Source organism: Aphidius gifuensis, linkage group LG2, assembly GCF_014905175.1.
Source record: "Aphidius gifuensis isolate YNYX2018 linkage group LG2, ASM1490517v1, whole genome shotgun sequence".
Taxonomy (NCBI): Eukaryota; Metazoa; Arthropoda; class Insecta; order Hymenoptera; family Braconidae; genus Aphidius; species Aphidius gifuensis.
In genome coordinates, this window is record NC_057789.1 from 5,374,958 (window position 1) to 5,386,431 (window position 11,474).

General features: G+C 25.0%; 4 protein-coding genes across 4 annotated transcripts; all 4 read left to right on the forward strand.

Moving 5' to 3' along the window:
- The first annotated feature begins 209 nt into the window (after window positions 1-209).
- On the forward strand, window positions 210-5,011 carry LOC122848606 (anoctamin-5-like). Its single transcript, XM_044146790.1, has 7 exons — window positions 210-530; window positions 1,013-1,365; window positions 1,438-1,560; window positions 1,627-2,112; window positions 2,176-3,465; window positions 3,532-4,020; window positions 4,090-5,011. Exons 2-7 carry the CDS (start codon window positions 1,042-1,044, stop codon window positions 4,390-4,392), a joined length of 3,015 nt encoding a protein of 1,004 aa, XP_044002725.1. The 5' UTR covers window positions 210-530; window positions 1,013-1,041; the 3' UTR covers window positions 4,393-5,011.
- Window positions 5,012-5,099: 88 nt separating this feature from the next.
- On the forward strand, window positions 5,100-7,667 carry LOC122848607 (sorting and assembly machinery component 50 homolog B). Its single transcript, XM_044146791.1, has 5 exons — window positions 5,100-5,398; window positions 5,675-6,276; window positions 6,351-6,723; window positions 6,818-7,109; window positions 7,185-7,667. Exons 2-5 carry the CDS (start codon window positions 5,693-5,695, stop codon window positions 7,367-7,369), a joined length of 1,434 nt encoding a protein of 477 aa, XP_044002726.1. The 5' UTR covers window positions 5,100-5,398; window positions 5,675-5,692; the 3' UTR covers window positions 7,370-7,667.
- Window positions 7,668-7,744: 77 nt separating this feature from the next.
- Window positions 7,745-9,776, forward strand: LOC122848608 (protein PFC0760c-like). Its single transcript, XM_044146792.1, has 3 exons — window positions 7,745-8,195; window positions 8,323-9,032; window positions 9,140-9,776. The coding sequence occupies exons 1-3, from the start codon at window positions 8,153-8,155 to the stop codon at window positions 9,356-9,358; spliced, it is 972 nt and encodes a 323-aa protein (XP_044002727.1). The 5' UTR covers window positions 7,745-8,152; the 3' UTR covers window positions 9,359-9,776.
- A 90-nt stretch (window positions 9,777-9,866) lies between these two features.
- LOC122848609 (peroxiredoxin-6-like) lies at window positions 9,867-11,200 on the forward strand. The gene is made up of 5 exons (XM_044146794.1): window positions 9,867-10,071; window positions 10,210-10,366; window positions 10,432-10,649; window positions 10,721-10,796; window positions 10,872-11,200. Exons 1-5 carry the CDS (start codon window positions 9,989-9,991, stop codon window positions 10,998-11,000), a joined length of 663 nt encoding a protein of 220 aa, XP_044002729.1. The 5' UTR covers window positions 9,867-9,988; the 3' UTR covers window positions 11,001-11,200.
- Window positions 11,201-11,474: the final 274 nt, after the last annotated feature.

Sequence of the window (11,474 nt, forward strand, 5' to 3'; positions counted from 1 at the left end):
TCGATCATCATTAAATTTCGATATTAACAAAATCAGGTTACACTCAAAATGAAAAGCATATATTTCCCTAAAATTCAATTTATCTTTGTGCCCAATTTATGTATTATTTGGAAAATAAAAAATAATAGTAACTTTAAATTTATCAATAAAAAAATCATCATAGAATTTTTTTAATTATAGTCATTTTATGGCTAATTTTTTTTTCATTAACTAAAATTAAATAAACAAAAGATTTATCAATTTAAAAAAAAATGATTTTTCAATCTGTATTAAAATTTAAAAGTACATCCCCCCCAAGGGATGAGACACGTGATTCGTTTGAACGAAGCGCCAAAACATTGTCACTGCTATTACTATTATTATTTTTATTTTATTATTTTGATGCGGATCGAAGTGTTGGGAGGGGATTAAAAATAGTCATACAAGTGTGCACGCGGTCCATATTAGCAAAAAAATAAAAATAAATAAATAAGTAATCAATGTTTATTAAATGGAGATATTAATTGTGATAAATCAGTGATTTATGATATGTAATATTGAGTTGTTTATAAATTTTAATAACTGATAACTTTGGGGTCAAATTGTATCATTGATTAAAGAGCATCCTAAACACTTTAGAGTTTAGTCATGGAGAATAAAAATATCAGTCATCCCAGCTGATCAAACTTATTCAATTTTTTTTTTAAATTTTTTTTCTAAAATTATTATTTCTCCATTAAAATTATTATTTCTTTTTTGTTTTTATAAATTATTCAAAAATTTTAATAAACACTTTTTGATAAATTAATATTTAAATTTATTAGCTTTATTATTATAAATTTAAAAGGCAAAAAAAATCATTCATTTTAAAACACATGAAAAAAAAATAAATATTATACATGTTTATTTTTAGATTTTTTTATATAGATTTTTTATTGTAAACCAGGGCCGTGTTAATAGCCCCTTGTATATATAAATTAAAAATAAATTAATATAAAATAATTGCTAATATATTTTGTTATTTTTTTTACAGTGATTTTGGTAGTTAATTAAAAAATAATAATGGAAGAAGAAGAAGAAAAAAATAGTATAATAATTGATATTAATGAGAAAAATTATGTAAAAAATAATTCAAGTCCAAATTTGAGTATTTATCGTTCAATTCAGAGTAATTTAAATAATGCTGATTCACAACAAACACTGTATCACAGTGTTAGAAATACAATGTATGAAGATGCAATAAGTATGGACATTGTTGATGGTACTGGTGATGGTAATTATGATTTTGAAAATTCAACTCTCAGAGGTACACGTGAGACTCTAATTGATGATGATGATTTTCATGATGTTAGAACACATCCAGAAACAAATGGAAATCCACCATTGGTAATTTATATTATAAACTAATTATCTAGTTGTTTTAAAATATAAATTTAATTTAATTTTTAATATTTACAGTTGCCAGAAGTTGATGAGACAAATTTATTCTTTAGAGATGGTATTAGATCAATTGATTTTGTACTTGTTTGGGATGAACATGATACACATTCACTTTCATTTAGATGTACAGAATTTAGAAAGGTAAAATATAATTATTAAATGAATTTAAATAAATCTATATAGGTATTTAATTTATTTTTTATTTAGATATTTGAAAAAAATCTTGAAAATGAAGGACTACAACTTGAGTATGAAGATGTTGAACCAAATGGTTTACGTTTTATTAAAATTCATGCACCAAAAACAGTGTTACGTTGTTATTCAGCAATATTAAAATTACGATTACCAATGAAAGAATTAATTAAAAATAATGAAACAACAACAACACAAAGTTCAAATGTTTTAATACAAGAAGTTAATAGTTGGATTAATAATATTATGAAATATTTTTATGTTGATCAAAATATATTTCCAACAATGAAACATAATTTTACATCTGTTTATAGTCGTGATAAAGAGTACTTATTTGATTTAGATAAACCAGATTTTTTTACATCATCAACACGTTCAAGAATTGTACAATTTATACTTGATAGAACAAAATTTACTGATAATTCAGAAGATGATTTTGCATTTGGTATTGATAGATTAATATCTGAGCATGCATATGTTGCAGCATATCCACTTCATGATGTGAGTAATATTTAAAACAACTTGATCAATCATTTAATTTATTTATGATTTATTTTTGTTTAGGGTAATTTAAGAAGTCCAGGTTCAATGAGATATTTATTGTACAAACATTGGGCAAGCTTAACAAAGTGTTTTCACTATCAACCCTTGGATTATATAAAGGATTATTTTGGTGTTAAAATTGGTCTTTATTTTGCTTGGCTGGGTTTTTATACACACATGTTGATACCAGCAAGCATTGTTGGTTTATTATGTTTCACTTATGGATGGTTAACACTCTATGACAATAAACCAAGTGAAGATATTTGTAATGGCAATAATTCAATTGACATGTGTCCATTGTGTGATCATTTTTGTTCATATTGGGATTTACGTGAAACATGTTTACATGGTAGATTGACATATTTATTTGACAATCCATCAACAGTATTTTTTGCTGTATTTATGTCATTATGGACAACCCTATTTCTTGAATTTTGGAAAAAATATTCAGCTGAAATAACACACAGATGGGATTTAACTGGTCTTGATGCACAAGAAGAACATCCAAGACCACATTATCTAGCAAGACTTGCACATGTTAAAAAAAAAAAAAATAATGTTATTACAAATGCAATTGAGCCAAAAGTACCATTCTGGAGTATGAAATTACCAGCAACAATATTAAGTTTTTCAGTTGTCATGTTGCTAATTGCCATTGCTATGGCATCTGTACTTGGTGTTATATTTTATCGTATGTCATTATTAACGACAATGAGTTTATGGGGTAATTCAGCAATAACAAGTAATGCAATATTATTTACAACAGCAACAGCAGCATGTATTAATTTATGCTGTATTGTATTATTTAATTGGCTATATGTATGGCTTGCTGAATATTTAACTGAATACGAATTATTACGTACACAAACTGAATTTGATGATAGTTTAACATTAAAAATATATTTATTACAATTTGTCAATTATTATGCATCAATTTTTTATATTGCATTTTTTAAGGGTAAATTTATTGGTCATCCAAGTACTTATAATAGATTTTTCAATTATAGACAAGAGGAATGTGGTCCTGGTGGTTGTTTAACTGAGCTTTGTATACAATTAAGTATTATCATGATTGGTAAACAAGTTATGAATTCAATTTTAGAAATGCTTGAACCATTATTTTATAAATGGATTAATACATGGAAAGTACATTTAAAACCTAAAAATTCAATGAAAAATCATCAAAATAATTTAAATAATCCTAATAATAATTTACAAAGAAATTTTGTTAAAAAATATTCACCATGGATTAGAGATTTTAAACTTGTTGAATGGGGACCACGTAGTTTATTTCCTGAATATTTAGAAATGGTAATTAATTATTTATTTATATTAATTAATTAATTATATGATATTAATATTAATTATTAATTTTAGGTTTTACAATATGGTTTTATAACAATATTTGTTGCTGCATTTCCATTAGCACCATTTTTTGCATTGTTAAATAATATATTTGAAATGCGTTTGGATGCTAAAAAATTACTGAGAATGTATAGACGACCAGTTAGTCAACGTGTTCATGATATTGGTATATGGTATAAAATACTTGATTCAATTGCTAAGCTGTCAGTTATAACAAATGGATTTATCATAGCATTTACATCAAATTTTATACCAAAATTAATTTATCAATTGTATATATCAGACAATCATAGTTTAGATGGTTTTTTGGAATATTCATTGTCAAAATTTAATACAAGTGAATTTGAAGCTGGTACTAGTCCAGCAAATAATCTTCGACATATTGAAATATGTCGTTATTCGGATTTTCGTGAACCAGCTGATTCAATTGATAAATACAAATACACCAGAGTTTTTTGGTATATTTTAGCTGCTAGATTAGCATTTGTTGTTTTATTTGAGGTGAGTTTATCAATCATGAACATTATGATCAATCAAACAATTATATTTTTATGTTTTTAAAAATTATAGAACATTGTGGCTGTTGTGATAATACTGGTACGATGGTGTGTACCAGATATGAGTCAAGAATTACGTGATAAAATAAGACGTGAAGTATACATAACAAATGAAATTGTCATTCATCATGAAGCTCAAAGAGCTCTACAACGAAATACTATTAATGAACCTGAAATTATTTGTCGTCAATATCAACAAAATGAAAATGCTAATAGATGGAATCATGTGATGAATGATTGTACATCAATAACAGACTTTGATCTTGAAGTTCATGGTGCACCTGTATCATCAACACGAACAGATGGTCTGTCTTAAATCTTAATCGAAATTTTTAATCAAATCAAATATTATATTTTATTGACAAAAGAAAATTTATGTTTAGATTTGTTTATTCATTTGATTTTTATATTGTTTAAATTTTTATATATTCTAAATGTTATTACATTATTATATTTTATTTTTTTCTCATTGTCTATTTTATTATTGTTTTTTTTTTTTTTTTTCAAATGGAGATGTGTATAAAGACGTGATATTAATTTTTTTACAACGAGTACAATCATGATAGTCAAAAGTAAAATTAAATGAAAATATAAATTTATATAAATACATTTATAAGTATAATAACAAAGATTATCTAATTATTTTTATATCAATTATCAAAAAATAGAAAATATTCCAAGAAAAAATAGCTACTTAATTTAATGATTAAAATCTTTAACTTAATAATTTTTAATAGATCTTTTGGAGTTTGTACTTTAACAAAATTTATTAGAGCTTTTTGGAATGTTTATTAATTTATAATGTTTAAGAAAATAAAATAAAATAAATCTATATATCTATAATTGCTAGCTGGATTAATTATTAATTTTGTTTTTCAATTTTATCTTATTGTTAAATTATAAACCAGGATGAGATGTCCACGTGTTATTTATTTATTTATTTGTTATGTTGTTTATTTATTTTTTGTTGTTGTTTTTCTCTCTGATTTTACTCCAGAAGATGACGCCACTTTATGGGTAAAGAGAGAGAAAGAGAGAAGAGTAAATAGCGCATGTGTCATACACAATTATTATCTAACCTTAGAAAAAAAAAATTAAACAAATGTGTATTTTTTATAATTAAATTGAATTAAATTAAAGTGAAATAAACTGCGCCGGTCAATCACACTCATTTGTTAAATCTACCTCATAATTAAAGTATTAAAAAAATTAACGAATGAAGACCAAAATCAAAAAGTACATGACAATTTAATTCGATAAGCATACAAGTTTCCAAAAACAAAAAAAAAGACAACACAAGATTTTGCATTATAAAATTTAAGGTAGGTGATCACGTCATCATACAATTTCGACATGGTCCCCACTATAATCATTCTACTATTTATTTATTTATTTTTTTTTTTTCGAAATTTTATTTTTAATGTAGCATTTGAAATAACGTAACTGCTAATAATAATCAATGGACTTTCTCCGAAATCTATGATAAAAATAAAATAAAACTTGATACTATTTTAACAATTGACACAAAATTTATATTTGAGTTTGTCCTTATCCAAACAAATTTAAAGCTAATATTAAAATATTTAAAAAAAATTTAGATTTCAAAAGATTATGAGATGTCTCCAACTGATTCATTTTCATCATCAACAAATTCATTTGAGGGACAATCACAGTGGCCATCAGGAATGAATAAAAATTCTGATTTATCATCAATGAAACAACAACAAGAACCAATTCAAGTATATCCAATTGATTTACATCAATATGCAAGAGTTGATAAAATTCATATTGATGGATTAAAACGTACAAAAGATGATATAGTAAAAGCACAAGTTAATGAATTATTTGCTGCAAAAGATTTTTATAATATTATTGAACAATCACAAAAAGTTAAATCAAAACTTGAAACACTTGGTTGTTTTAAAAATATTGGTGTTACAATTGATACAAGTAAAGGACCAGATGCAACACCAGACGGTGTTGAAGTTACATTTAATGTACGTGAATTAAAATGGCTAAGTGGTGGTGTTAATACAATGGTTGGAAATAATGAAGGTTCAGTATTAATACAAGCTGAAACACCAAATCTATTTGGTAGAGGTGAAAGATTAAAAATGGATTATTCATATGGATCAAAAAGTAGTTCAAATATAAATATATCAGCTGTTAAACCATTTGTTGATAATTGGCTTCATAAAGTGTAAGATTATATTAGCTAGATATTTTGTTAATTAATTATCATTATATTATATTTATTTAATTTAAATTTTTTAGATTAACTGGTACTATTTTTACAAGTACAACAGATGCACCTTGGTCTGGTTATAAAGAAAAAAATCATGGTATATTATTTGATCTTGCTATTAATCCACCAGGTGCACTTAAACATAATTTTCAATATGAAGTTAATTATCGTGATATTATTGCTGCAAAATCATCATCATTTTATGTACGTGAACAATGTGGACCAAGTTTAAAATCAGCATTACGACATATATTATCAATTGATAAAAGAGATGAAATAATATTTCCAACAAGTGGTAGTCTTGTTAAATTTACAACTGAACTTGCTGGTCTTGGTGGTGATATTGGTTTTATGAAATATAATTTTGAATTACAAAGTAATTGGTCACCTCATGAGTGCCTTGTAAGTATAAAAAAGTAATTAATCCTCCTTCATCAATAATAAAAAGACAAATATTATATATATTAATTAATTATTTTGAATATTATTTTTAAAGACATTCCAGTTGGGTGCACAAGCTGGATTTATGAGTGGTATTAGTAATGACATGGCAATAAGTATTCCTGATTATTTTTTCCTTGGTGGTCCAATGAATTTACGTGGTTTTGCTATGAGAGGATGTGGACCAAGATCAGATGGTAATGCTATTGGTGGTAATAGTTATTGGGCACTTGCATTACATCTTTATACACCATTGCCATTTGTTAAACCTGGAAAAAGTAGTTTTGCTGATTTATTTAAAATACATGCTTTTATTAATGGTGGAAATTTAGGAAATTTAAAAAAAGGTAATAATTATAAATCTATTATTATTAATATAATAAAATATTTGTTTTGTTTATTTTGTTTTCTTCTTTTTTTAGATGGTGATTATTCAGATAATTTAAAATTATTCACTGACAATGTAAGATGGTCAACAGGTGCTGGTCTTGCTTTAAAACTTGGTGGAATAGCACGTATTGAATTAAATCTTGTTTGGCCATTAGTTGTTGCAAGAAGTGATATATTTCAACCTTATCAATTTGGCATTGGAGTACAATATTTGTAAAAAAATTTCATTCATTATTTTCAAAATAGTGCTTGTATAAAATTTTCACTCGTGGATAAAAATATTTATTCTATTTTTTTTTTTTTTTATTTTTTATTACCTATTTTGACAATGATAAATAATTTTATTGTCAAATGTTAATAATATTTTTATTCATCGTAAATTGTTAACGAAACATCACAAATGTCCATAGTATATTGTAATTAAATAAAATTCAATGAGATTTTATATTCACATCAAAAGTTAATTTAATATCTCAATTTGTTTTAAAAGAAATAAATTTTATTTTAAAATGAAATTATTAATTTTCATTTTAATAGTTTATTAGTTTATTTTGTTTAATAATTAAATAGAAAATTTTATTTGCCAAAATTTGAGGGAAAAAAAAAAAGCAACAACAGCGCTGTAAATTATAATTTTGTAACTACCATAAACATCTAATTTTCTTTGGATTTTCCCATCTATGATAGGGCTATTTTTTCATTGCCCCCCCGAAAAAAAAAAAAATTGACGTGTTGTCTCTTTTTGGTTAGACTACATCAGACCACATTGGCATTCGTTAGCAATTGTTTATTGGATTTTATCATTGCAAAAATGTCTGGCTAAAATTTTATTCGTTTATTTTTATTAAAATCATGTATTTTAATATGGAAATTATTTTAAAAAACAAACCAAAATATTTAATAAAAAGAAAAAGTAGATTATCTCATTACAATTCAATTGAAAGTGAATATTTCTTTTTAAATAAATTGCAACACGTGGTTACTCATCAAAATAATAATTATGGAAATTTCACGAGATTGTGTTGATGAAGCTTCTTATTCACGTAAGTTTAATTAAAACTTAGTAAATATATTTTTAATATTTATGTTTACACATTTATTATAATAATAATTAAACACTTTTCTTTAACATAAATTTTTAATTAATAAATTTTCATGAATAAATTACAGGCGGGTTGGAGGATTTGAAGTTGAATGGACATGTTGGCAATATTATAGTTTTTATTGATACTGATGAACAAGATGATTTATCAATACAAAATACAACAAATGATAAAAGAAGACATCAATTTGAAACTGAAGAATTTTCAAATATTAAAGTGAGAATTGTACCTGGTAAATATGGAGCTGTTAATACTTCAGTTTCATCGGTAGATCGTCAAAATTCAGTTGAAGATGAAGATGAAGATATTGTATTTGAATCAGAAGAAGAGTATCAAGATAAAGTAGAAAATATTCAAGATGATTTTAGTGTATATGAATTTAAAGGACGATATCAAAATCATGTACAATATACTGATGATGAAGACTCTGAAGACTCTGATGATGATGATGATGATAACTCTGATGAAGACTTTGATGACGATGATGATGATGAGGATGATGATGATAATTCTATTGTATTTGAGCTAGAAGAAGAATATCAAAATAAAGTACAAAATACTAAATACCAAGATGATGATGATGATGATGATTCAATTGTATTTGAATTAGAAGAAGACTATCAAGATAATGTAGAAAGTACTGAAGACGAAGATGATGAAAACGATGATTCTATTGTGTTTGAATTTGAAGAAGTACAAAACAACAAACACAAATCATCTAGTAAAAATCATAATCATAATAATGAAAAAGAATATCAAGAACACATTCCAACAAAAGTAAGACTAAATATTAATTAAAATATATTAAATTATTTTTTTTAAATTATTTTTTTACAACAAAAATCATTTGATTAATTTATTTATTATTTTTTGTTATTTATTAGGTGAAATTTAATCTTCAGCCAACTGTGCATACAATGATTAAATGGAATTTTGCATATCGAGCTGCTCGTCGTGGACCCTGGCTACAAATGGCTTGTGATCGTGATCGTTTTAAAGAAAGAATTCAACGTCTTGGACGTGTACTTGACCAAGTATTGAACACACAACACCGTGATTGTATTTGGCATAAAAGATTTGCCACAGAAGAATTGAAACAATAAGTCGACAACTTGATAATGTCCTTAAAACATCGCAATCGTGTATTTAACGATTTGCTTTATCAACAAATCAATGGATAGTTAGCTAGGCAATAATTAATAAACATATCAAGATGTTTTTTTTTTTAAATCATCTGGCCTTGTTATAATTTTATCCAAGGTCTTGAATGAATGTTGAGCTTGTTTTAATGATGTTACATGTCTTGTTTTACCATCTTATTGTACATAGCCACTTAGAAAAAATTGACAAGATGGAAAAAACTATGATGTGTATTCTTCGATTAATTTTTTTTATCTAAAAAATAGATAACCAATTATTTATTATTTTAAATAATTCCAAAAATAAAGAAAAAATAAAAAATCTAATTTAATTTCTGTTATTATTTTATAAATATAATCATTCAAATGATTCAATAAATAGGGACTTTTAATTTTAAATGTTTTTATACTTGTACAGAGAGTAACAAGTGGTAACAAGTATTCCGGTTTTAACATATATCTCTCTTGAGAATTGAATCTTGTCTCTGTTGAAACCCCCCCAGTCTGTCCCAGTTAATTCAAACATACACATATCTTAATTTTTTTCAATTAAACGCGCACAAGTACTCTTGTGATATTATCATCATCGTCATCATGAGGTTGAATTCAATAATTCCCAATTTTAAAGCAGAAACAACTCAAGGACCAATTGATTTCTATGATTGGCAGGGAAAATCGTATGTAAAAATATTAAATCATTTAAATTTCTACAATTATTTTCACTAAAAAAATATAAAAATTAAAATGATGATGGCCTTGATGACAATAGTAGATAATTAAATGGGTGTGGAAAAATTAATTTTGATAATTTACAGATGGGTGGTACTTTTTTCACATCCAGCTGATTTTACACCAGTTTGTACAACTGAATTGGGAAGAATTGCTGTTCATCAGTCACATTTTAAAGAAAGAAATGTTAAATTATTGGCTCATTCTGTTGATAAATTAAAAACTCATGTTGACTGGGTCAATGTAAGATAAGATAAATATGTTTATGTGTTAATAAATTAAATTAAATTATTGATAAATTTTTATAGGATATCAAATCATACTGTCAAGATATTCCTGGTGAATTTCCATATCCAATTATTGCTGATGCTGATAGATCATTAGCTGTTAAACTTGATATGATTGATGAAGATTCAAAGGACAATGTTGAACTTGCAATGACTGTTCGTGCTTTGTATGTTATAAGTCCTGATCATCGTCTACGTTTGAGCATGCATTATCCAACATCAACTGGACGCAACGTCGAGTAATTAAAAAATAAAATTTATCAATTTAATAATTCTAAATAATTATTATATATTTTTAAATTTTTTTTAGTGAAATTCTTCGTGTTATTGACTCACTTCAACTTGTTGATCGTAAGCCACAAATTGCTACACCAGCAAATTGGGTGGTATATATTGTTTTTTAATAATACATAATTATTGTTTTAAATAAATTGTTTGAATTGATTTTATATTTTCTTCAGCCTGGTGAAAAAGTTATGATTCTTCCGGCAGTTAAAAATGAAGAACTTGATTCTTTATTTCCTGGAGGAGTTGATACTGTTTTGATGCCATCAGGGAACGTTTACATTCGTACTACAACAGATTACTAATCTTATTATTTTTGTCAAGTGTTAAAGTAACACATCATCTTGAAGAATCTTAATAAAATGCTCTTGAAAAAAATATAAAGAAAAATACAGAAAAAAAATTTTAAAAAAGGTCTGGACATTTAAAGCAACTATGTATACTACAACTTTTATTATTATTAATAATTTTTAAATTTAAATAAACATTGGTCAATTGTTAAAAAGAGTTATAATTTTTTTTTCCTATTATTATCAATAGCAGAAAAGTTGAAGACCACTGAGTGACAACTGCCAAGAAAAAAATTGATTCAGCTAAATAAAAATGTAAATAATTTATTGATTGCTATTGATTATTAATAATTAATTAATTACAATTAATTATATATATATAATTATGTAATTAATAAATTTATTAATTATAATGTAAATAATTTTGATAATTAATAATATTATTTATATTAAACTTAATTATTAAATATGTTTAAATTAATCTAATTA

Coding starts and splice junctions, on each gene's coding strand:
- LOC122848607 (XM_044146791.1), top strand. CDS start 5,693: ATGTCTCCAACTGATTCATTTTCATCATCAACAAATTCATTTGAGGGA. Junction 6,724..6,817: donor GGTCACCTCATGAGTGCCTT/GTAAGTATAAAA, acceptor TTATTTTTAAAG/ACATTCCAGTTGGGTGCACA. Junction 7,110..7,184: donor TTTAGGAAATTTAAAAAAAG/GTAATAATTATA, acceptor TTCTTTTTTTAG/ATGGTGATTATTCAGATAAT.
- LOC122848608 (XM_044146792.1), top strand. CDS start 8,153: ATGGAAATTTCACGAGATTGTGTTGATGAAGCTTCTTATTCAC. Junction 8,196..8,322: donor TGATGAAGCTTCTTATTCAC/GTAAGTTTAATT, acceptor AATAAATTACAG/GCGGGTTGGAGGATTTGAAG. Junction 9,033..9,139: donor AAGAACACATTCCAACAAAA/GTAAGACTAAAT, acceptor GTTATTTATTAG/GTGAAATTTAATCTTCAGCC.
- LOC122848609 (XM_044146794.1), top strand. CDS start 9,989: ATGAGGTTGAATTCAATAATTCCCAATTTTAAAGCAGAAACAACTCAA. Junction 10,072..10,209: donor TATGATTGGCAGGGAAAATC/GTATGTAAAAAT, acceptor GATAATTTACAG/ATGGGTGGTACTTTTTTCAC. Junction 10,797..10,871: donor CTACACCAGCAAATTGGGTG/GTATATATTGTT, acceptor TATTTTCTTCAG/CCTGGTGAAAAAGTTATGAT.
- LOC122848606 (XM_044146790.1), top strand. CDS start 1,042: ATGGAAGAAGAAGAAGAAAAAAATAGTATAATAATTGATATTAATGAG. Junction 1,366..1,437: donor CAAATGGAAATCCACCATTG/GTAATTTATATT, acceptor TAATATTTACAG/TTGCCAGAAGTTGATGAGAC. Junction 4,021..4,089: donor CATTTGTTGTTTTATTTGAG/GTGAGTTTATCA, acceptor TAAAAATTATAG/AACATTGTGGCTGTTGTGAT.